This window comes from Helianthus annuus, chromosome 7, assembly GCF_002127325.2.
Source record: "Helianthus annuus cultivar XRQ/B chromosome 7, HanXRQr2.0-SUNRISE, whole genome shotgun sequence".
NCBI classification, from domain to species: Eukaryota; Viridiplantae; Streptophyta; class Magnoliopsida; order Asterales; family Asteraceae; genus Helianthus; species Helianthus annuus.
The window spans coordinates 117,337,666-117,364,000 of NC_035439.2; the positions used below are offsets into that span (position 1 = coordinate 117,337,666).

The window sequence follows — 26,335 nt, forward strand, 5'->3', positions numbered from 1 at the left end:
GCTTTAGATAGGCCTTGGGAAAGGTTATGTCTTGGTTTACCTGTCGGTCTTATTAGTCCATCAAATCAAATCTATTACTTCAAACTACCCTAGATCTAGGATTGGGAAAGAATAGGTCAACATTAGGGTACTTACACAATAAATTAGATAACTGGGAAGAAGTCTAATAACCGTTAGGATTAACGGCCTAGGTAGTGTCACAGGTTTCTCCTTGAGAAGGGTCGAGGGGCCTCGTTGATTCTTAATAGGTTTAGTATCATACGATCCCGGTTCCATAACTCGTGCATTTAATTTAATTGGTAATTTCTTAAAAACAATCCAGGATTCTTGTCTAGGTGGTCCAGTTCTCATATAAGTAAAGTTCACAGTCTTCGTTCGTCTTTAGTCTAGTTCTAGTTATTTTAGTAGTTTAATATAGATTTCCTTAGTTTTCAGTAACCCCCCCCCCCAAACAAATAAACAAGTAAAGTCGTGTCTGTTAGTGTCTAGTCAGAGTCTAGTTTACGTGATAAATAGAGTCTCGTGGTTCGATATCCGGACTTCCTAGTTTATACTACATTGATCGGTACACTTGCCGATTGTGTGGTTTAGGTCGAGTCTAGAATTTAAAGCTTATTAGTGTCTAGCTTAGAGAGTCTAATTTAGTTAGTTTTTAATAGTCTGTTTAGCACACATCAAGTTTTTGGCGCCGTTGCCGGGGACTCTTGGTAATTGCGTTCATTAGCTTTGATAGATTTACTTGACAAATACGTGCTATGTGTTTTATTTTGTTTTGTGTTTTTTTTTATTTTCATCTTGAGTCGTAGTAACTTCTGTTTGCTTTTCTTGTGTTCAGGTTTCTGCTTGTAGTGGATGCCACATCTGCGCTCGCACGGACCACCACCACCAGTCAAGCAGTCATCATCTCAATTGGGCCAAGGCCCTCAGGTTGCTTCGTCATCCTTTTCTCATTTTCCCAACTTTGATTCCACCCCATTACCCACCCCACCTCCCACACCACCACCTTCGCCAAACCGTTCACCTAAAACTTCACCCAAGGTTTCCCCACCCAATAGTCCTACTTCTAGTACCTCTAGTAATCCAGAAAACTTAGAACCAATGGCCAACCCTAGGCAAACCGTCCATCAGCAAGCCACCCAAAATTTCACCGGCCTCGCTTCACCCATCACCGTCCCACCGATAGTTAATGAAAATTCATGGCAAATTCCATCTTATGCCATGCAGGCCATCATCAATAGTATCCAATTCCATGGCCGAGATGATGAGGACGCCCCGGCCCACATTAACCATTTCTCTAGGATGCTAGCTACCTTTAGCCTTAGCGGTGCACCCAACGATGCCACCTACTTACAGCTTTTCCCGTTTTCATTAGCCGGCCGTGCGGCTACTTGGTTGCAATCTCAACCAACCGGTACCTTTACCACTTGGGCGGGGCTTCGTCAAGCCTTTTTGAATAAGTATTTCCCGCCCTCTAAGGCCTCACGGCTTAGAGACGAAATCCACTCTTTCCGCATGGGGCCCGACGAGCCTTACTACCTTGCCTGGGAGCGTTTCCAAAACCTTTGTGCTCGTTGCTCCCAGCATGGTCTTTCTGATTGGGCTTTATGTGAGAAATTCTATAATGGTCTTACCCAAGAGACTAGAGATAGGTTCGATACCAATGCGGGGGGGCATATGATGGGTATTCTTACAGTTGCAGAGTGTCTAGAGCGTTTTGAGTCGTTTGCTCAGTCTCAATCCCAATCGCGTTCCGATCAGAGGTATCAAAGTGGTAATTCTAATACCACTACTAGTGCACCCACCCGTGGGGTAAACCATGTCACCATGGACCCTAGTTTAGCCTCTGTTTTGGAAAACATGAATAGGCAACTTAACGAAATTAAGGCTAAGGTAGACAAATGTGAGTATTGCCGAGGGGGTCACGATACGAATGCGTGCCCATTGCTTGTAGGAGAGGAGCAGGTAGACTACTTAGGAGGAGGTTTTGGTAGAGGTCAGTCTAGTGGTTTTGGGGGTAATAACAATTTTGGGTCGGGTTGGCGTAATAATAATAATAACATGAATAATAACACTTTTCGCCCAAATGGACCTCCTGGCTTTCAAATGGCTCAAAACCCGAATAGGGGCCAAAATTCACTCTTTGGTGGGGGTTCAACTGGGCAGTTCAACAAAGGGTTCAATGGGCAGGTCAAGGATGGGTGGTCAAACACTCAGGTTCAAACAGGTCAAGGTTCAAGTTATGACCTAGGAGGTAGTCTAGAACGAATGGAGTCCATGATGAGTCAACTAATTGTTAGAGACCAAACTACCCAAAAGACCTTAAGTGAACATGACCTTTTGCTTAAAAACCATCAAGCTTCGTTTCAGGACCTTCAACGAGTTGTAGGGGATATGTCTAGGAAGCTAGAAGAGAGGTTACCCGGTCAGTTCGCAGGTAACACTGTGACAACTCGAAATCTAGAACCTTTCGTTGTGTCTTGATGTAGCTTGCTTGTACGTTATGTGACTAGTTAACCGATTAAACTTAATGATAAACGTGAACTTTTATGTGCTTTGTTATGTGTGCATTTGTATGTATCTATGTATGTGTTATATGCGAGCCGAGAACCCAACACGAAACAACAAGGACCCGACTCGAGACCATGTGGTCTCGAGTGAACCGTAACCATTAGGCCGGTTTGGGCCTTTGGCCGGTTGGGCCATTTGGGCCGTAAACCCTTAACCGAACTCATTAAGGGTGCAACACTTGGAACTAGCATATATATAAACCACCCTTAGTCATTTTTACCATTTGTTGAACAAGAACACACACACACTCTCCTATCTTCTCTCTCACTAGAACTCTAGAACACAAACACACCTCCAAGCTCTCGGATCCAATCGGTTGGCACAAGAACTCTCGGGTTTGGAACTTTGGATCGGCACACACACACACTTCACCAACCGGTTAGTATTTCTTGATATGTTAGTAGTTCATGTTGTGTTTTGGTGCTTGGATTGATGATTATGACAATATGATTTATGCATGAATGTTTCTTATTAATTGTTGTAAAAAAGAATGATATCACATGAATGATGTTTTATGTGTGTTAAAAAGTTTTAATGATTGAATGTGTTGCTAAAGAACCCATGATATCTTGTGTTTAAATGAAGTTCGAACTACTAGTTATTAATGTTCATGAAATCGGGTTGCACTTGTCATGAAATCGGACTTATATGAAAACCGAGTTGTGTGTTATGCTAAGTGTTTTGATGCTTGTTCATAGTTTTGGTTGAATAAGTGTTAAATATGTCATGAACTTGATGAATATGGGTTTGAATATATGAAGAACAATTTGAATGATGGTTAAAGGTGTGAAAACCCTTGTGATTTTGATCCATTTTTACTAATAGCCTGATTAGGAAAACTTGTTAGTGAAATTCTATTGGTTGTTTCCTGATTTGGGCCTGATTACATTGTACCATTAAGCTGACCATATCTGCATCAACACTGAACGTGAAAATGACAGCATACCGACTCGCAATCACCCAGTTGCGACTCGCAACCACAGCGTGATGACTCGAGACCACGCGGTTGCGACTCGCAACCATAACAGGACAAGCCGAGACCACAGGTTACGAGTCCCGTTGCGACTCGAGACCTCAGCATGATCAGCCGAAACCACGGTTGCGACATAGGTTGCGACTCGCAACCACCTGAGATCAGCACAAACAATATGACTCGAGACCATGCTTGCGAGTCCGGTTGCGACTCGAGACCACACTTATGGGCCTAAGTTAGTGGGCCGGACCTATGAACTTCTGTGCTACTGTTGATGTGTTGTTCGGGCCTGTTATCACGAGCCCAACTGTTTGGGCCTCACACTTAGACTTTGGGTTATGTTTGACTGTTAACTGTGAACTGTTACTGTTAAACGTGTTTGCCATACGTGTTGAACATTCGTGCACTGCTTGGCTTGAATCTGATTATAAGTAATATCCGTGTTAGGACATTATTGACTACTTGCGACTTGATTGACTTTCTGTGATTAACTGCCGAGCAAACCAAGGTGAGTTCACACCCTCTACAAAGCATGGGATTCCCTGGGTTGGGAACGGGGTTAAGGAACGTGGATTCCTCGTCCTCCTTGGGTAGGACGTCAGTAGTTCAGGAATGTGATTCCTCGTCCGGACGGACGGATAAACGTACTAGACTAAAACTCTATCACGAAGTCCCTCCTTTTTGTATCGACTAATCGCCGGGCCAATGGCGAGCGGGTCATTAGTTAGATAGCGCTATTTAGGTCTGATAAGCCTCACACCGTGCCGCAGAGGACGGGCGTGAACTAATGGATCTGGGGCACGTCAATGATGATAGACATTGATGTTTTTCAGGGCACATAAACATGACTACAGTCAGCAGTCGATATGGTAACGAGTCTAGTGTACGCATGGGGTAGCCCCCACGGCCGAAATGCCTGATAACTATCATGGGGTAGCCCCCACGGCTGGAATGCCGGAGTAACTGGGAATGAACATGTCACGTTTTTAAACTATGGGGTAACCCCCACGGCAGGATGCCAGTAAAGGAAACCGTTTTCGGAATAACTAAAACAAACACCCAACCGTGAACTCACTCAACTAGTTGTTGACTCGTTACTACATGCTTTGCAGGACCATAGGTACTCAGCTGGAGCTTGCACGGAGGAGGATCGTTGTGGGACACGGATTGCTACGTGCTATGTTAAACTTGAAACTTTTGAACTTATGTTATAACTTTAAACTTATGCTTCCGCTTGCAACTTAACTCGTTAGTTTTTGAATCACCAATCGTATTGGTTAAACTTTTATAACTGCTTATATACTTGTTCAGTATGATTAGTGGCTGGATCCTGGTCAGTCACGCCTCCAAGCGGTAGTACTCCGCAGGTGGGATTTTGGGGGTGTGACAGATTGGTATCAGAGCCATTGGTTATAGTGAACTTGGTTTTAATAAAGGAGAAACGTTTTTGTTAAAACCAGACTATAACCGGTTTAGTGCTCAACGGTCCACAACGACACTTCTCTCCGCATGCAAGGCTCGACATTCTAGGTAATATGATGTGTGTATATTGCCTACTTGTTAGTTAAGTAGTACATTGCCCATGGTATGCTTGATTAGTATAACTACTGTTGTTTGAACACGTGCGTGCTTACTCTGTCCTACTATCGTACTTTCACAAACCTCTCTCACACGTATTACTTTTATTATGAAGAACCATGTCTGGACGCGTTAACATGACACAAGCCCAGTTGACGGCTTTGATCAACGAACGAGTTGCCGCAGCGCTTGCAGCTGCAAACGCAGGAGGTATATCCTGCAGTCCGAAATTGTTCTAGGATCATTTGGATCCTACCCTCGTGAACCAACCTTTGTGTTAAACTCTGTCTTTCTTTCACCTACCTTAGGTCAATATGCTCAGGCACCGGTGTGCACTTTTAAGACCTTTATGGACTGTCGACCCACAACTTTTAGCGGAACTGAAGGAGCAGTAGGTCTCCTACACTGGTTTGAGAAACTAGAATCTGTGTTCGAAATGCGCGAATGCCCTGAAGCGCGCAGGGTGAAGTATGCTACTGGTACTCTCGAGGGTTTGGCCCTCACGTGGTGGAATGCTCAAGTGCAGATGTTAGGGTTGGTTGCTGCCAACGCCACCCCATGGGAAACTTTCAAAGAAATGATCAGGGAGGAATACTGTAGTCGTGACGACATTCATAAGCTGGAAGATGAGTTCTACAATCTCAAGATGACGGGGTCAGAGATTGAAGCATACACTAAGAGATCGCATGAGCTTGCCTTGTTGTGTCCTACTATGGTGGACCCTCCCTATAAGCGAATTGAACTCTACCTCAAGGGCTTGGTGCCAGAAATCCAAAGTCATGTGACTTCAGCAAACTTGACTACTATCCAGCAGGTTGTTCAGTTGGCTCACCGTCTCACTGACCAAGCGGTGGAGCAGAACAAGTTACCGAAGCGTATAGGTGCTGCAACTACTTCTGGTGCTTCTAGTGGGGATAAACGGAAATGGGATGGAACTTCAAGCAAGGGTTCAACTTCTGTGCAATCTCAGTCTCAGCAGAGAAAGACGGACGATCACAAGAGCCCCGGTCAGCAGTCGTCTGGTGGCCAAAGTCATGGTGGGTACAAGGGGAATCACCCCAAATGCAATCGTTGCAACCTACACCACAGTGGGCCATGCACCAGGGGTAACTGTCATCGGTGCAACAAGCCTGGTCATGTTGCAAAGGATTGCAGGAGCGCATACCCCGCCAATCAGAATCGTCAGCAACCTCAGCAGAACCAGCGACAACAGCAGGGTAACAACAAAGGGTGCTTTCATTGTGGAGCTAAAGGCCACTTCAAGAAAGATTGTCCCCAACTGAACCAGAACAACAACAACAACAATCAGGGGAATGGTAACAATGGGAACAACAACAATGGTGCTAGGGGACGAGTGTTCGTGATTGGTCAAGGTGAAGCAAGGAATGATCCCAACGTGGTGACGGGTAAGTTCCTTCTCGACGACTTTTATGTTACAGTCTTATTTGATTCGGGTGCCGATACTAGCTATGTGTCACTAGAAGTTAGTAAGATGCTTAAGCGTATTCCAACACCCCTGAGCGACAAGCACACTGTAGAGCTAGCTAATGGTAAGAGTTTGGAAGCCTCACACGTAGTCAAGGGTTGTCAGCTTATTCTCGCTAACCAGACCTTCTCTATCGATCTTATTCCTATTGTCTTGGGTAGTTTCGACGTTGTCATTGGGATGGATTGGTTATCCCAACACCGAGCAGAGATTCTTTGCAACGAGAAGATCGTTCGTATTCCTGGTTTAGGTAGTGAACCTCTCATGATTCGTGGCGACAAGAGAAGTGCCGTTGAGAACATCATCTCTCTTCTTAAGGCCCAGAAGTGCTTACGAAAGGGCCACACTGCGATTTTGGCTCTAGTTACTGATACCACAGAGAAGGAGAAGAAGCTAGAAGATTTTCCCGTTGTACGCGACTATCCTGAAGTATTCCCTGAGGAATTACCTGGTCTTCCGCCCCATCGCCAAGTCGAGTTTCAGATTGAACTAGCTCCTGGAGCTGCGCCTGTGGCCCGTGCACCTTATCGTTTAGCGCCATCAGAGTTGGAAGAACTCTCCACGCAACTACAAGAACTCCTGGATAAGGGTTTTATTCGTCCTAGCTCATCGCCTTGGGGAGCTCCAGTATTATTTGTGAAGAAGAAAGATGGTACCTTCAGAATGTGTATCGACTATCGTGAACTCAACAAAGTGACTGTGAAGAACCGTTATCCTCTACCGCGTATTGACGACTTGTTCGACCAGTTGCAGGGGTCGAGCTACTATTCAAAGATCGACCTGAGATCGGGATATCATCAGTTGAGAGTTCGAGAAGAGGATGTCTCTAAGACAGCCTTTAGGACTCGATATGGGCACTACGAGTTTTTGGTCATGCCGTTTGGGCTGACAAACGCACCGGCAGTTTTTATGGATTTGATGAACCGAGTTTGCAAGCCGTACCTGGACAAGTTTGTTATAGTCTTCATCGACGACATCCTGATCTATTCTAAGAGCAAAGAAGAGCACGAACAACATCTACGACTTATTTTGGAACTCCTTCGGAAGGAACAGCTTTACGCAAAATTCTCGAAGTGCGACTCCTGGCTTCGTGAAGTCCATTTCCTAGGGCATGTGGTGAACAAGGATGGGATTCACGTTGATCCATCCAAGGTGGACTCTATTAAGAACTGGCCTGCGCCCCGCACACCTAAGGAAATTCGCCAATTTTTGGGATTGGCAGGTTACTACAGGAGATTCATTAAGGATTTTTCTAAGATTGCGCAGCCTCTGACCTTGTTAACACAGAAAGGCGTTGTCTATCATTGGGGAATTGCACAAGAGTTGGCTTTTCAGCATCTAAAGGATAGACTTTGTAGTGCACCTATCCTTTCACTGCCAGAGGGCACAGACGATTTTGTGGTTTACTGTGATGCATCAATTCAAGGTCTTGGTTGTGTATTGATGCAACGGGATAAAGTCATAGTCTACGCCTCACGACAACTCAAAGTTCACGAGAAGAACTACACTACACATGATTTGGAGCTGGGAGCTGTTGTTTTCGCACTAAAATTATGGCGGCATTACCTGTACGGAACAAAGTGCGCCATCTACACTGACCACAGGAGCCTAGAGCACATATTCAAGCAGAAGGAACTGAATATGAGGCAGCGACGATGGGTCGAGCTGCTAAATGACTACGAGTGCTCTATCAGATATCACCCAGGCAAGGCCAATGTCGTGGCAGACGCCCTCAGTCGAAAGGACACTGCACCTAAGCGCGTAAGAGCTTTACAACTCACGATCCACTCTAGTCTACCTTCGCAGATACGAGCTGCTCAGATAGAAGCACTGAAACCAGAGAACGTTAGAGCCGAAGCCCTACGCGGGTCAAGGCAACGCTTAGAACAGAAGGAAGACGGTGCTTATTATGTAACAGGACGCATTTGGGTCCCACTCTATGGCGACTTACGAGAACTTGTGATGGATGAAGCGCACAAATCTCGCTACTCGGTACACCCTGGTTCGGACAAGATGTACCACGATATTAAAACTACGTATTGGTGGCCTAGCATGAAGGCCCACATAGCAACTTACGTCAGCAAGTGTTTGACTTGTGCGCGAGTCAAGACGGAATATCAGAAACCCTCAGGCCTACTCCAACAACCAGAGATACCACAATGGAAATGGGAGCAAATTTCCATGGATTTCGTTACTGGCCTACCTAGATCACAGCGCGGAAACGACACTATCTGGGTGATCGTGGATCGACTCACGAAATCCGCACACTTCTTGGCAATCAAAGAAACAGATAAATTCTCCACTCTAGCGGAGATATACCTCAAGGAAGTTGTTTCGAGGCACGGGGTGCCCACTTCTATCATCTCTGATCGAGATGCACGTTTTACTTCGGAACTGTGGCAGGCAATGCACAAGTCTTTTGGTTCACGTCTTGACATGAGCACAGCGTATCACCCACAGACGGACGGGCAGTCCGTACGCACTATTCAGACATTAGAAGACATGCTTCGCGCTTGTGTAATCGACTTTGGCAACAGCTGGGAAAGGCATCTGCCACTCGTGGAATTCTCGTATAATAACAGCTACCACACCAGCATTAAAGCTGCTCCGTTTGAGGCATTGTACGGACGTAAATGCCGGTCACCCCTCTGTTGGGCAGAGGTAGGGGATAGTCAAATCACTGGTCCAGAACATGTGGTAGACACTACTGAGCGGATTGCTCAAATACGACAACGCATGGCGGCCGCTCGTGACCGTCAGAAGGCATACGCCGATAAGGGCAGGAAACCACTTGAGCTCCAGGTTGGGGAGCGGGTATTACTCAAAGTTTCACCCTGGAAGGGTGTGGTTCGTTTTGGTAAACGAGGCAAACTTAACCCACGATACGTTGGACCTTTCGAAATCCTTGAGAAAATAGGCAAGGTGGCCTACAGACTGAACTTACCAGCAGAACTCGGTGCAGTTCACAACGTTTTCCATGTGTCGAATCTGAAGAAGTGTCTGTCAGATGAGACGCACGTAGTTCCTCTGAAGGAACTCACGATCGACGAACAGTTGAAATTCGTCGAAGAACCTGTCGAAATCACGGACCGGGATGTTAAGGTCCTCAAGAGCACTAGAATACCTCTCGTTCGAGTTCGTTGGAACTCACGTCGCGGCCCAGAGTTTACCTGGGAGCGCGAAGATCGGATGAAACAAAAGTATCCCCAACTGTTTGAGAACAGTACAAACGCTACTGAGGCTGAAGCTGCGGAATTTCGGGACGAAATTCCAGATCAACGGGGGGTGGATGTGACACCCCAGGGAAACCAGGAAAACCATGCAACTTGACTAGCTTCCTCAGTGAGTGCCATCAAATTTCGGGACGAAATTTCTTTCAACTTGGGGATGATGTGACAACTCGAAATCTAGAACCTTTCGTTGTGTCTTGATGTAGCTTGCTTGTACGTTATGTGACTAGTTAACCGATTAAACTTAATGATAAACGTGAACTTTTATGTGCTTTGTTATGTGTGCATTTGTATGTATCTATGTATGTGTTATATGCGAGCCGAGAACCCAACACGAAACAACAAGGACCCGACTCGAGACCATGTGGTCTCGAGTGAACCGTAACCATTAGGCCGGTTTGGGCCTTTGGCCGGTTGGGCCATTTGGGCCGTAAACCCTTAACCGAACTCATTAAGGGTGCAACACTTGGAACTAGCATATATATAAACCACCCTTAGTCATTTTTACCATTTGTTGAACAAGAACACACACACACTCTCCTATCTTCTCTCTCACTAGAACTCTAGAACACAAACACACCTCCAAGCTCTCGGATCCAATCGGTTGGCACAAGAACTCTCGGGTTTGGAACTTTGGATCGGCACACACACACACTTCACCAACCGGTTAGTATTTCTTGATATGTTAGTAGTTCATGTTGTGTTTTGGTGCTTGGATTGATGATTATGACAATATGATTTATGCATGAATGTTTCTTATTAATTGTTGTAAAAAAGAATGATATCACATGAATGATGTTTTATGTGTGTTAAAAAGTTTTAATGATTGAATGTGTTGCTAAAGAACCCATGATATCTTGTGTTTAAATGAAGTTCGAACTACTAGTTATTAATGTTCATGAAATCGGGTTGCACTTGTCATGAAATCGGACTTATATGAAAACCGAGTTGTGTGTTATGCTAAGTGTTTTGATGCTTGTTCATAGTTTTGGTTGAATAAGTGTTAAATATGTCATGAACTTGATGAATATGGGTTTGAATATATGAAGAACAATTTGAATGATGGTTAAAGGTGTGAAAACCCTTGTGATTTTGATCCATTTTTACTAATAGCCTGATTAGGAAAACTTGTTAGTGAAATTCTATTGGTTGTTTCCTGATTTGGGCCTGATTACATTGTACCATTAAGCTGACCATATCTGCATCAACACTGAACGTGAAAATGACAGCATACCGACTCGCAATCACCCAGTTGCGACTCGCAACCACAGCGTGATGACTCGAGACCACGCGGTTGCGACTCGCAACCATAACAGGACAAGCCGAGACCACAGGTTACGAGTCCCGTTGCGACTCGAGACCTCAGCATGATCAGCCGAAACCACGGTTGCGACATAGGTTGCGACTCGCAACCACCTGAGATCAGCACAAACAATATGACTCGAGACCATGCTTGCGAGTCCGGTTGCGACTCGAGACCACACTTATGGGCCTAAGTTAGTGGGCCGGACCTATGAACTTCTGTGCTACTGTTGATGTGTTGTTCGGGCCTGTTATCACGAGCCCAACTGTTTGGGCCTCACACTTAGACTTTGGGTTATGTTTGACTGTTAACTGTGAACTGTTACTGTTAAACGTGTTTGCCATACGTGTTGAACATTCGTGCACTGCTTGGCTTGAATCTGATTATAAGTAATATCCGTGTTAGGACATTATTGACTACTTGCGACTTGATTGACTTTCTGTGATTAACTGCCGAGCAAACCAAGGTGAATTCACACCCTCTACAATGCATGGGATTCCCTGGGTTGGGAACGGGGTTAAGGAACGTGGATTCCTCGTCCTCCTTGGGTAGGACGTCAGTAGTTCAGGAATGTGATTCCTCGTCCGGACGGACGGATAAACGTACTAGACTAAAACTCTATCACGAAGTCCCTCCTTTTTGTATCGACTAATCGCCGGGCCAATGGCGAGCGGGTCATTAGTTAGATAGCGCTATTTAGGTCTGACAAGCCTCACACCGTGCCGCAGAGGACGGGCGTGAACTAATGGATCTGGGGCACGTCAATGATGATAGACATTGATGTTTTTCAGGGCACATAAACATGACTACAGTCAGCAGTCGATATGGTAACGAGTCTAGTGTACGCATGGGGTAGCCCCCACGGCCGAAATGCCTGATAACTATCATGGGGTAGCCCCCACGGCTGGAATGCCGGAGTAACTGGGAATGAACATGTCACGTTTTTAAACTATGGGGTAACCCCCACGGCAGGATGCCAGTAAAGGAAACCGTTTTCGGAATAACTAAAACAAACACCCAACCGTGAACTCACTCAACTAGTTGTTGACTCGTTACTACATGCTTTGCAGGACCATAGGTACTCAGCTGGAGCTTGCACGGAGGAGGATCGTTGTGGGACACGGATTGCTACGTGCTATGTTAAACTTGAAACTTTTGAACTTATGTTATAACTTTAAACTTATGCTTCCGCTTGCAACTTAACTCGTTAGTTTTTGAATCACCAATCGTATTGGTTAAACTTTCATAACTGCTTATATACTTGTTCAGTATGATTAGTGGCTGGATCCTGGTCAGTCACGCCTCCAAGCGGTAGTACTCCGCAGGTGGGATTTTGGGGGTGTGACAAACACAAAACCCATTCCTAATGCCCATGCTAAAGCCATTACCACCCGTAGTGGCAAGACCGTAGGAAACCCTAGAGTCGAGGAGAGAGTAGTTGATGAGGAAGGGGATGTGATAGATGAGGAGATTGAAATGGAGGCTCCCGGCAAAGTGCAAAACAGGCTAAGCCCAGCAAGTACCGCACAGCCCGGTGAGTCTCAAGGTGAGAAGAAAGTCGAAAAAACACCGATAGATGTGAGACCTTCACCCTTAGTGAACCATGCGTATGTCCCGTTTCCCTCCCGCCTTAAGAACCAAAAATACTCTAGGGAATACGGGCAGTTTTTGGATATCTTCAAGCAATTGAAAATAAACCTTCCCTTCATTGAGGCACTCCAATCAATGCCCAAATACGCTAAGTTTTTGAAGGATCTCCTTAGGAACAAAGAAAAATTAGGAGAGTTATCCAACGTCCCGTTGAATGGGGGATGTTCCGCCGTTGTGCTAAATAAGCTTCCCGAAAAGCTTACCGATCCGGGTATTTTCACCATCCCTTGTCTATTCGGTAGTAATACCAACACTCGAGCCTTAGCCGACTTAGGAGCTAGTATCAACTTGATGCCCTTTTCTCTTTATGAGAAACTAGACCTAGGAGAGCTTGCACCTACCCGAATGACATTGTCTTTAGCCGATCGGTCCGTTAAGTACCCTAGGGGTATAGTTGAGAACTTGTTAGTTAAGGTAGACAAATTTGTGTTTCCTGCCGATTTCGTAATTCTAGATATGGAAGCGGATGAGAGGGTTCCCATTATACTAGGTCGTCCTTTCTTACGTACCGCCAAAGCACTCATAGACGTCTACGATGGTAAAATCACCCTTAGGGTCGGTGAGAGAGAGTTACTTTTGAGATAGACCGTTCCATGAACCACCCGAGTGGTTCGGATGACTATAGTGGTCCTTGCCACTCCGTCTACTTTTTGAACTCGTTTATCTCGTGTGTCGACCATTGCTTAGAGTACATTAGTGGAGCGGACCTAGTGGTAGAAGAGAAGGTAGGAGAGACGATAGAAGAGGAGGTGAAGAGTGTAGGTGAAGTTGAAGAAGAGGGGATTCCTTTAATCCCCGATGTGTTAGCGGTTAGTGATGACACCACTCAACCCCCACCCCTAGAGCTTAAAGTACTTCCATCTCATTTAGAGTATGCTTTCTTAGGGGAGGATTCCGAATTACCTGTTATTATTTCATCCAAATTAGGGGAGAGTGAGAAAGTGAGGTTGTTAGAAGTATTGAAGGCCAACAAAGAGGCCATTGCATGGAGATTGTCCGACATTAAGGGCATAAATCCTTCCTATTGCACCCACCGGATACTCATGGAGGATGATTATAAACCGGTGGTGCAACCCCAAAGGAGGCTTAATCCCAACATGCAAGATGTAGTGAAAAAGGAAGTTCTTAAACTTTTAGATGTCGGGATGATATATCCCATTTCCGATTCACCTTGGGTTAGCCCCACACAGGTTGTCCCCAAGAAGGGGGGGATGACCGTTGTCATGAACGAAAAGAACGAGCTTATCCCTTCACGCACGGTCACGGGTTGGCGCGTGTGCATCGACTACCGAAAGTTGAATGATGCCACCCGTAAAGACCACTTCCCACTGCCTTTAATAGATCAAATGTTGGAGCGTTTAGCCGGTCAACAATTCTATTGTTTCTTAGACGGCTTTTCCGGTTACTTCCAGATCCCCATTGCACCGGAAGATCAGGATAAAACCACTTTCACATGCCCTTACGGCACTTATGCGTACCGACGCATGCCATTCGGGTTATGTAACGCTCCGGCTACCTTTCAGCGTTGTATGGTCGCCATATTTCAGGATATGTTAGAGACTTCCATGGAGGTTTTCATGGATGATTTTTCGGTTTATGGTGATTCTTTTGAGGTGTGTTTGAAGAATTTGGAGAGAATGTTGAAGCGATGTGTAGAGACGAAGCTTATGCTAAACTGGGAGAAGTGTCACTTCATGGTGACGGAAGGTATAGTATTAGGGCATAAGATTACAAGAGAGGGTATAGAGGTAGATCGTGCGAAAATAGATACCATTAGTAGGTTGCCTCCACCCACGAGTGTTAAGTCGATTAGGAGTTTTCTAGGGCACGCGGGCTTCTATAGACGCTTCATTAGGGATTTTTTGAAAATCACCCGCCCAGTGACCCGCTTGCTAGAGAAAGATGTTCCATTCATCTTTGACGAGGAGTGTCTTAAGGCCTTCAACTTCTTGAAGGAACAGTTGGTTAGTGCACCTATTCTTATCTCGCCCGACTGGAGCTTGCCCTTTGAGCTCATGTGCGATGCGAGTGACTATGCCGTTGGAGCGGTTTTAGGACAAAGAAAGGATAAGCACTTCCACCCCATCTACTATGCAAGCAAAACACTCAATGATGCTCAAGAAAACTACACTACCACGGAGAAAGAGCTTTTAGCCGTAGTTTTCGCTTTTGATAAATTCCGCTCATACCTTGTTTTGTCCAAGACCATAGTTTTCACCGATCATTCCGCGTTGCGTTTTCTCTTTCAAAAGAAGGACGCTAAACCCCGACTCATTCGGTGGATTTTTTTGCTTAGTGAGTTTGATATTGAGATTAGGGACAAGAAAGGGGCCGAAAATGTAGCGGCCGATCACTTATCGAGGCTAGAGGATCCCAAGAGGGAGGAGATTCGTGAGGAGGAGATTGGAGATACGTTCCCTCACGAGTCTATAGAGTTTATTGAGGCCGAAAAAGAGGGATTGCCATGGTTTTGCGATTTAGCAAATTATCTCTCTAGTGGCAATGTTGTGAAAGGGATGTCGCATCAACAAAGGAAGAGATTGTTTAGTGAGGCGAGGAAATATGTTTGGGATGATCCGTTTCTTTTTAGGATAGGAGGAGATAGAGTCCTTAGACGTTGTGTGTCGAGAGAGGAGGGGTGGAACATTATCAAGCATGTGCATGAAGGCCTTACGGGAGGGCATCATGGTGCCCACGCCACCGCCCAAAAGGTATTTGATTGTGGTTTCTATTGGCCTACCGTTCTTCGAGATGCCGAGCAGTTCGTGAAGATGTGTGATGCATGTCAACGAACCGACAACATTTCCGCCAAAGATGAGATGCCTCAAAATCCAATACAAGTAGTAGAGGTTTTTGATGTTTGGGGCATCGATTTCATGGGACCCTTCCCAAACTCCAAAGGAAACCGTTACATACTTGTGGCCATCGATTACGTTTCCAAATGGGTTGAGGCTCAAGCTCTTCCCACAAACGAAGCCCGAGTTGTTTTGAATTTCCTTAAAAAGCTCTTTTCACGATTCGGTACTCCTAAAGCCTTAATTAGTGACCGTGACACTCACTTTTGCAATGCATTGATGGAGAAGTTGCTTGCACGCTACGGTGTCACTCATCGTTTATCTACCGCATATCATCCATAAATGAGAGGACAAGTGGAAAATGCGAATCGCGGTATTAAACGAATCCTAGAGAAAACCGTTGGTAAGAATAGAAAAGATTGGACCGACAAGCTAGATGATGCTTTGTGGGCGTTTAGAACCGCCTACAAGACCCCGTTAGGAACTACACCTTTCATGATCGTCTACGGGAAAGCTTGTCATCTCCCCGTCGAGTTAGAGCATAGGGCGCTTTGGGCTTTGAAAACCGTTAATTTAGATATGACCGAAGCCGCTAGAAAGTGTTTCTTCCAAATTCATGAGCTTGAGGAGCTTCGAGATACGGCATATTCTCGATCGTTGGGAATTAAAGAGAAAACAAAGTTGTTACATGATAGGAAGCTACGGAAAGTGAAGGAGTTTAGCAAAGGCGACAAAGTGCTTCTTTACAACTCACGGTTGAAGCTTTTTGCGGGTAAGTTGAAATCAAAGTGGTCGGGACCTTTTATGGTTCATTACGTGTTTCCGTATGGAGCGGTGGAGATCATGGATGAAAAGGATGGCCGTAGTTGGAAGGTGAATGGCCATCGTTTGAAGCACTACCTTGGAGGAGCGATAAACAAGGATGATAGGGAGATAACCCCTCTCGAAATCCCACCTAAAGCCGCCAATTAGTGTTTTGGGTGAAAACCCAAGTGTACGTTTTGTATCGTTTGTATAAGAGTCTTCGTTTGAGTCTTTTATGTGTTTTAACGTGTTTTTCCGTAGTTTTTCGGTTTGTGTTTTGTGTCGTTGAGAATTTTGCAGGTTTCATCATCACTACGGAACGGAGACGGCACGAGAAAAGAGGTCCCAGGTAAGTGTTTTAGACACTTCGAAACATTTTTGAGGGTTTTGGATGGGTTGGGAAAATTGTGAAAAAAATTCTAAGGCATGGAACCAAAAACTGGACGAAACATTCTGCCAAAATTGGACCCTCGCGCGACGTCTAGCCCCTTCGCGTCACGCGAGGGGTAAAGGTTCAAAATAAATTCAATTGTGACCCGCCGCGTAACGCGAGGCCCTTAGGGACCCCCACCGCGTCACGCGACGCCCCCTGAACCTTTTGAAATCGATTAAAACTGACCCTGTTCGCTGCAGATTTCCTTTTTCCCCTTTTCAAAACCCTAAACGGCGATTTTCACAAAAACAACCATAACTCACTCGTTTCTTCACCAAATCACTCCATTCTTCTTCCTAAATCACCACAATCACGTTCCCCACAATCTTAGCCATCTATTTCATCCGATTTCTTACCCCATTTTCACGTTTTTGGGCAAATTCGTGTGCAAAAAGTTCAAGACCTCATTTTTCTTGTTCAATCCGATTCCAAGGTATGTTTTCTGTAATTTCTCACTAGTAGGTAGCTTTATTGCTTTGTTTTAGTGTCGGGTCAGTCTTGTCTTGGTGTTAGGGTTTGTGTAGGGTCTTAAAGTTAGAATTTTTGCTTCTTTTTGTCATGTTAGTGGTATGTGGGTGGTAATGTTTGGATGTTTACATACAAATCGGGTCTGCGGATGGTTCGGGTTGGTTTGCTTGAGGTTGTTTGACACTTGTGGGGTATGTTTGGACAACTAGGCATCACGTTTAAGCTTTATGGGTTTGTTTGGGTATAACTATGGAATTTTTGCTAAAAAAATAAGTTTTTGAACTGATTTTTGCAAATGAAATTAGTTTTCTTAACAAATTTTGTGGCCATCAATGTTATGTCAAGGTTTAAATTGTCCAATTCTCACGTGTTTTCGCCTCAAGTGTGGGGATATTTTGGCACTTATGCTTAATTGAGGACAATTAAAGTGCCGGGAGGAGATAGTGTACATTGAGTCGTAGATCGTTCGAGTCGTAAGTCTAGAAGTGTTTTTAGGATAGTAGTTTAAGTCTAGTGTCGGGTTTACTTATATGCATGTACAAGTTCACAACTTTTTGCCCGTACTCAATCTCCATTCGGGTAGAATGATGTGTAACTTACGCCTTTGTAAACGGTAACCCATTTTTTCGAAATTAGCCGCGAACGTAATGCTATACGGCTATTTCTTTATTGTTTTACTTTTTCTTTCATAAAAAAAAATAAATAAAAAATTAAAAATACCAAAAAATAGCTTGTGGTACTAACAATCTGCATTGTTTTCTTGTCAAATATTTCTTGTTTTGCAGATCATGTCAGGTGCAGGTTCTTCATCAAACCCAAAGAAGAGAAGAATTAAGTATCGTGGGAATGATAGGAGAGTTTACGCCCGGCTTGACAAGTTGAGTGATCATCCGATGTTAGATTTTGAAGAAGATACCGAAGAAAAGGTTAAGCTGAAAAAGTATGTGGTAACTCAAACTTTGGAGCATCGGGTTATAGATTGGGAATGGTTGGAGAGTATGGGGGCAAGTGAGCGGGTCGCGGAGGTGTTAGGGCCAAGGTTGCGGATGGCTATGGATGCGTGTGATACCACGCAATATACCGAGCTTACTATCGAGTTTCATTGCACCTTCCGTCACAAAGAGGGTGCATTTTCTGAAGCTAATGCGGTATCATTTTCTTTGGGGCGAAATTTGTATGAGATGTCTATACCTCAATTTGGAGTGGCATTGGGTTTGTATTCGCCGGAAGAGGTGGCGACGGAAGAGTTCGTTAATGGGTTACGGGGTGTGTTTAACCATGCTAGGCCGAAGAGTTTAGGCCCGACAGAATTGGGTGAATTTTGGGATTCGATCTCGACACAGTCGTTCTCGCACACGAACCTTATCACGTCGGTTCGTGATCCGATTTACAGGTTTATTTTAAAGATGTTAGCGACGACTGTTGTGGCGAGGAAGTCGGGGGAAAATAAGGCGAATTGGCTAGATATTTTCGCATTGATGTGTATGGTGGAGAAGCGGAACTGGAACTTGGCTAGCTTCTTTGCGTGGTCATTCAATAGGCCTCGTCGGGGAGGTAAAAGGGCTGCTATGGATATGGGCCCTTACATAGCTAGGTTGGCAAAGAATATTCGGGCCCTCACAAAGTACAAGCTTGATCAGATGAATGAGGGTATGCCTACAGTTCGTTGGGGTGTTGTGGACCTTCAGTTGGCAGGTATTCTTACCCACTCGGATCCGCCAGAGTGGAACCATGAGGTTGGTGCTCCTCCACCACGACAGCCGGTACCTCGAGAGAGGCGGGCGGTCCCACCACCACAACCGGTTAGACCGCCGAGACCCGACCCGTTCACTCCCGAGGCTGCTTTTGACTACACGCAGCAGAGGTTGGATCAGATGGACAGCAGGATGCGGGTTGACCACCAGTGGACCATGCAGAGCCACCACCGACAGGATGATATGCTCAGGTACATGATGTCGGGTATGCAATTAGGTGCACCGATACCACAGCCCTTTGCAGGACTATTACCTCCACCAGTTTATGGAGGCGATCAGCAGACCCCGTATGTTTATGGTCAGTACCCAGGGTATGACCAGTGGGGAGGTCAGAGTGGGTATGCCTACAGTGGTCAGTTCGGTTGGCAGCAGGCTGGCGGTTCAAGTACTCAGCAGATGGAAGAGGATTCTGGGGATGATGAGGAGTGATGTAGCAGATGGACTGAAGCAGCATATATCCTTTGATATTTTTATTTTTATTTATGCTGTTTTGGTAGATTCGATATGGTTGTATTAGCAGACATATTTTTATTTTTCGTTTGAACTTGGATTTGTGGAACGATGAACGCTTGGTAGTAGTTGGTTTGGTATGTTATGTGGTTTTAGGTTGATGATTTGGAGCCGCTTTCCGTTCGTGTGTGAGGGAGTTTGGTATTGTTTGCTGAGCACGTTCGGTATTGGAGGGCTATGTGGAAACGACTGGCGCTTTGACAGTCTCACATATTGAGTTAAGTCGTTTTCCTTCTTTTTGTTGTTGTTGTATTTTTATTTTTTTATTTCGTCGTCGAGTCTAGTTAGTTAGTTCGTTATTTAGTTTTTCTTTTTAGGTAGTGTTGAGTTGTATTTTCGTTCTTGCATTAGGGACAATGCAATCTCTAAGTGTGGGGATGGGATACATGTAAATATTGAGTCTTAACTATGAAAAAAAAATTAAAAAATTGAAAAATCCAAAAAAATTGAAAAACCAGAAAATGTCCTTCGAAATAAAAAGAAGTTTGCAATTAAAACGGAAAATGATAGAAAAATAAATTTTTGCTCGGGTTCAAATAATAATAATATGAGATGATAATAAACTGAGTTTGCGTCTAGTGTGGGATATGTGGATAGGCCGGGTTTTGGTTCTAAGTCCCTTTGAGTTAATATACCTTAATTATCGGTCTGCTAGTGGGTTCTCGCCTGGGAAATATGGGAAACTAAAACCGGCAAAAATAGTATAAGGGGCGCCGTTGTAAGCTAAGATAGTTAGAGTTTTTTATCATATCTCGCTGAAAAAGAAAAAAATAGAATAAAAGTGAGCTAGAAACTAAATGAAAGTAACACAGGCCTATGTAATCCGGGTTGGGGATAGCGACTCTACAGCCGGAATGCCTCTGGGATGTGTGAAATCGACTTGCCGAATAAAAGTACCGAAACCTATGTAATCTGTGATTGGGGATAGTGACTCTACAGTCGGAATACCGCTGGGTTAGGGAAAGCATCGTCTAGTCTCACGAATAAAAAAAAAGCAAGAAAGAAAAGAAAAAAAAAATGAAAAAAAAATAGATTTGATTTCAAACTCTCTTTATCTTGGTATAAAACGGTTAGGAATTGGTCAAATGATCGTTCCTTTAGTCCTATAAGCTTGAGTTGGGAGTAGGTGGACCGTAGATTCTAGCGTGAGACCCTAGGTAGACTGACCGCACTTAAACTAAATTTACATGATAAGGGATTAGGATTGGATTCGGGTTTAAAGGGATAAGTATATTCGCAATCGCGGCTAACGCAAATCTTGGTTTTAATTAATTATACCTATACTTTTGACCCGAGTAATTGTTTGTTTCTGATTCCGTTGCATAATTCTTTTTCGAGGACGAAAAAAGAGTAAGTGTGGGGATGTTTGATGTACTGAAAAGTACATATGTTCATAGTGTATATTTTGGTCAGTTTTCAGTCGTTTTGAGTCTGTTTTAGGTTAGAACTATGATACTGCTGACGTTAAGCTTTGATTTCAGGTCCCGTAGCTTAAAGTGTTGAAAAACGAGGAAAAACGAGCAGTTCGGAAGAAAAACGGGATTCGTACGCGCGTCGGAGAAGCTGGAAATCAGAAAATAATAAAAAAAATCAAGAAATCGAGCTTTAAGGCGCCGCGTGACGCCACACCACCCTCGCGTCGCGCGAGGGTCTTGATTTTGACCGGGTTGAATTTCAGGATTAGGGTTTGACTTTTATTCCCAAGAAACTAAACAGAAACCCTAGTTACGAATTGGAGAGACTTGGAAGCATTCTTGGAGCATTCTTTGAAGGCAATCGGAGATTTGAAGGCACGGGAATCATTGGTACGAGTCAAGAGTGAAGAATCGAAGATTTAATCGGGTTTTCTAATCCCTTATTTTGACGATTACTTTCTTGAAACTTTGTTACGATGAATTCTTTGTTAGACAATTTCGTTTTGTGTTTGATTACTAAGATGCTTGGCTAAACATTTAAACCACCTAGACTATGATGATTGGATTGATATAAAGATTTTACCTTTTTCGTTATTTGCATGGTGTTTATGGATTGATTATGTCTTGTAAAAGGTTTGATTTAATGATTTGATGTGTATGCGTGCTTTGATTCGGTTTATTATTGTTAATTGCTTCATATGATTCTTAGTGACGGTCTATATCACAACATAGAGTCATATTAGGGTTTAGGGCTTCGGTGAGTGTCTATATCACATAAGAAAACCTTCACTCTTTAGGGAGAATCGCGCGATAACCTCTAGAAGTAACTAATGATAATTTGCTAGGTCTTAGTGTTCTACTAGTCCTAATAACTGGGAAGTGAGGGGCTATTGGTAGGTCTTACCCGGCGAATTGCTTTAGATAGGCCTTGGGAAAGGTTATGTCTTGGTTTACCTGTCGGTCTTATTAGTCTATCAAATCAAATCTATTACTTCAAACTACCCTAGATCTAGGATTGGGAAAGAATAGGTCAACATTAGGGTACTTACACAATAAATTAGATAACTGGGAAGAAGTCTAATAACCGGTAGGATTAACGGCCTAGGTAGTGTCACAGGTTTCTCCTTGAGAAGGGTCGAGGGGCCTCGTTGATTCTTAATAGGTTTAGTATCATACGATCCCGGTTCCATAACTCGTGCATTTAATTTAATTGGTAATTTCTTAAAAACAATCCAGGATTCTTGTCTAGGTGGTCCAGTTCTCATATAAGTAAAGTTCACAGTCTTCGTTCGTCTTTAGTCTAGTTCTAGTTATTTTAGTAGTTTAATATAGATTTCCTTAGTTTTCAGTAACCCCCCCCCCCAAACAAATAAACAAGTAAAGTCGTGTCTGTCAGTGTCTAGTCAGAGTCTAGTTTATGTGATAAATAGAGTCTCGTGGTTCGATATCCGGACTTCCTAGTTTATACTACATTGATCGGTACACTTGCCGATTGTGTGGTTTAGGTCGAGTCTAGAATTTAAAGCTTATTAGTGTCTAGCTTAGAGAGTCTAATTTAGTTAGTTTTTAATAGTCTGTTTAGCACACATCAATCACTAACAGAAAAACTTTCTTATGAATGAAGCACCAATTGCCCCACGGTGGGCGCCAAACTGTTTTGGTTAAAAATCACACAAGGATTATGCAACCAAACTCTTTGTAAATGGGGAATGATGCTTGGTATGATGAACAAAGATAAGGATCACTTAAATGAAAATTGCACAAGTGACACAAGGATTTATACGAGGAAAAAGCCCTTGATCAATGAATGATCTCCGGCATAAAAAACCTCGGGTGATGGAAACTACCGATCACCAAACTTCAATATAACAAACAATGTTTACAACTTTGGATGGTAACGAGCTAGGTACAAGGATCACTATAGTATCGTATGCTAGAGCGTGTGAGAAATGTGTTATGTCTTCCGAATGCTGTAGAGTGCCATTTATATAAGCGTGTGTGGTTGAATTTTAGGCAAGTCACCTAACTACTAGCTCGTTACCCCTTTAGAAATAGAAGTAAATTTAGCCTAACTAATTGCCCGTAATTTATGCTAAGTTTCCATATTCTCCACAACGTCTATTTTTGGTTATGCATGTGCGAAATTAGCGTGACAGATTCCTTGATAACGTTGCTAAGACCAGGTCTAACTCGTAATTCCTACAAAACAACAGTAAATTCAAAGTGAACAGTCGTTAGTATGAGGATCCTTAGGATGATCCATGATCCTGATCCTGAAGCTCTTCTGAGGATCACTATCTGCCAAAGAAACAAGGATCACTCGTTAGGATATCATGTAAGGATCACAGGTCATTAAAATCCTGCCCTAACAATATGCCAGTAGGTTTTTACACGCTTAGTAGATTGTATTCGAGATATAAATCTGAATATCAAATACTTGCTTATCTCGTGGGGAACATCTCTCGGATGTATGGGTAACCCCCGAAATCTTGTTTGAGAGATTGCCTGATTCTGAGATACTAGGTCTTTATACTGTTTGATATCTGGGGTATTATACCTGGTCTTCTGATTTTGCGGAAGCAATGGCCTAGACCTCGTATAATACTTTATGCGCTTTAAAAGCTCACCCTCTGCATAAAAATTGAAAAATATTGAAAGATATGAATCAATTGCAGTTGAAGAAAAGATTCCCTAAAGGGAACACACCTAAAGTCGAGCCTTCATCTCTTTGACTGAATAGAAGTTCATACCTGAGCTCTCATGGCCTCGCACAAACCCAGAGAATAGATATCAAATTGGTATACTCACCTGTAAGACTGAATCTAGGGAATTTTGATACAGGAGTATATTCTGAGGTGGGACACACGAATAAGTTTAAGTCCTTAAAACATTAATTTCGTATCTCGAATCAGTTGAACTTCGTGTGAAAATTTAAGTGGATCAGTATACTTACAATCTAAGTGAATCGTTTAGAACTTAAAGTGTTTTAAAGCTCAACGGTACTAGTGATTTGGCATAAACTGATATGATCCTCTGACACGAACTCAAACAAAAATATTGTCTGTAAATATTTCTTTACTGCTTTATATTTCAGAAAATTCCAAAAAAGATTTTGATTCCGCTTCATTTTCGACAACCGATGTCTGAATGTTGAGTTTCAAAATCTAAGTATGTTGATCGTGTTTCTGAAAATAAAACAATTTCATTAATTTGAAACTTGTAGTTTTAAAAAACAAAAATCAAAAACAGTTTGTGATATCTCCAAGGTCATTAATTTGGAATTAGATGACTTACTGTGAGGGATTTGGATTCTTAAAGTGTTAAAATCAATTATAAAGAGCTAGGTTTCGTTGTTGGATTCTTAATATCGTCAAATCTTTATAGTTTGTTGATAGGCGGAGAGAATTAAGTAATCCTAGGTATATTCATATTATTATATTTAGAGCCAGGATCTTGATTTAAAAGTTTTAGAAAGAGCCAGGTTACGATTCCTGGACAACTAAAAATGCTTTTACTGAAAAAATATTTTAGCATATGTTGAGAAAGCCAGGTCACTAATCCTGGATGTTCATAATGTTTTTACTCATAAACGTTTGAGTTTTGCAGACGAAAGTTCCAGATTACGATCCCGATAGCCGAGTCTAAAGGGGAGTCTGAAGACGAACTCGACGCAAGGGGGAGCTTGTATCCGGAAAGCCAGGTGTCGATCCCAAAAGCACGGAAGCTTGACGAAAGGGGGAGCCTGAAGAAAGAGTCTATCGAGAGGGGGAGCAACTGAAGCTGAAGACAGATCCAAGGGGAGTCTGTTCGAGAAAGAGGGAGTCTGTGGTTGCTGATGATATCAAACTTTCAATAAGACTCAGAGAGAGAGAGAGAAAGTCAAGACGCTACGAGATTGACTGCGGCAATATCCAAGGGGGAGTCTGTTAGTGCAGTAATGTCTATCGCCTCCGTCAATCAAGTTCCTAGCAGATTCAGAAGTAAACTAGACTTTATGATGTAATATTTAGAGAAAAAGGCAAGGTGACATTATTGCAAATAAGGAAACCTTCCTTATGCCTTGGCCTATAAATAGGAGCTTTAGGGTTCTCAATTAGGACTTTTGCACTTTTGGCATTTAGGAGCTTTGAAGATCTAGTTCTAGAGAGAGAAATTCTAGAGAGAGAAAGGTGATTCACGGTGCATTGTACTCGTCAGATCTTTCAATAGAATCACATTTATTGTACGTTCTTGTGTTCGGTCACGTTCGTGTACGGATTCCACACGTCACACGTTCGGTTCGCAATCGTTTTGGAGTCGAAAACCGGTCCTACAAGTGGTATCAGAGCAGGAGCTCGGTTGCACTGATCTATTACACAGATTCGTACAGGATTTCATCAGAATCAGATCCAAAAATCATCCAGATTTGTCGAATTTCTTCATCTTTTCATCTCTTCACATTTTTATCCGAAAATCGCCAAATTAAACAAGATTTCACGGTTAAAATGAACTGATTTTCACATATTACACGCGAAACACTTATTTAATCAATCCGTGAACATATTATACCTTAATTCAGCCTAAAAGTTGATTAATTTGTCAAAAAACCGTCTTATCGTTCGTCAATATCATCAGTTCGCTCGAAGTGGACCTCCACTTCGCACCAAAACGACCCACTTCGCGCGGTTTGAGATTTTGTTACATCAGTTCGCTCGAAAATCCATTCAGATCGCATGAAAAGATCCTCAGTTCGCACGACTTGGCTTAATCAGGTCGCACGTAGTGGCAGTTCATATTAGTGGATCCAGGTCGCATGAGATTTGTTTCAGGTCGCGTGGATTGAATAATCCACTTCGTATGAAGTCAGTTTTAGTTCGCTTGATTTTGAACCCCAGTTCATACGGTCTGAACCGAGTTCCCAGTTTGCACCAGTTTAAACTCCAGTTCGTTTGAAGATTGAACTCAGGTGATTTACAAAGTGCGAATAACAAGAATTTGTTTGAAGATGTCAAGCGGTGGTGAAGAATTTTACAACACGTTTTACAATGCTTTTACTTCAGAATCATCCGAAAGAAGATCTGAAACAAGAGATTATTCAAAAGAGATTTCAGATAATTTGAAATATGACAATATATACGGAAACCAACAGAAACCACCGAAATTAATGAATGAAGATTATAACTAGTGGAAAAATCGGTTCGAGGGTTGGGTAAAAGCTTTTGCACCTGAAAGTTGGTTAAAATTAAAACAAGGATATAAAGAACCAACAAAAGAAGGAGGAGAGTTATTAACCGAAGAAGAGTTTACAGAAAAAGAATTAAAACATGTTGTAGCTGAACACAGAATGATTACATTGTTACATCAGTCAGTGAGAGAAGATATAATTTCA

At 43.2% G+C, this 26,335-nt stretch overlaps 2 protein-coding genes across 2 annotated transcripts; both read left to right on the forward strand.

The window, feature by feature from the left end:
- The first annotated feature begins 852 nt into the window (after positions 1 to 852).
- On the forward strand, positions 853 to 13,373 carry LOC118480242. Its single transcript, XM_035974987.1, has 2 exons — positions 853 to 2,434; positions 12,520 to 13,373. The coding sequence occupies exons 1-2, from the start codon at positions 853 to 855 to the stop codon at positions 13,371 to 13,373; spliced, it is 2,436 nt and encodes an 811-aa protein (XP_035830880.1).
- Positions 13,374 to 15,925: 2,552 nt separating this feature from the next.
- LOC110866795 lies at positions 15,926 to 16,555 on the forward strand. Its single transcript, XM_022115942.1, has one exon. The coding sequence runs from the start codon at positions 15,926 to 15,928 to the stop codon at positions 16,553 to 16,555; it is 630 nt and encodes a 209-aa protein (XP_021971634.1).
- Positions 16,556 to 26,335: the final 9,780 nt, after the last annotated feature.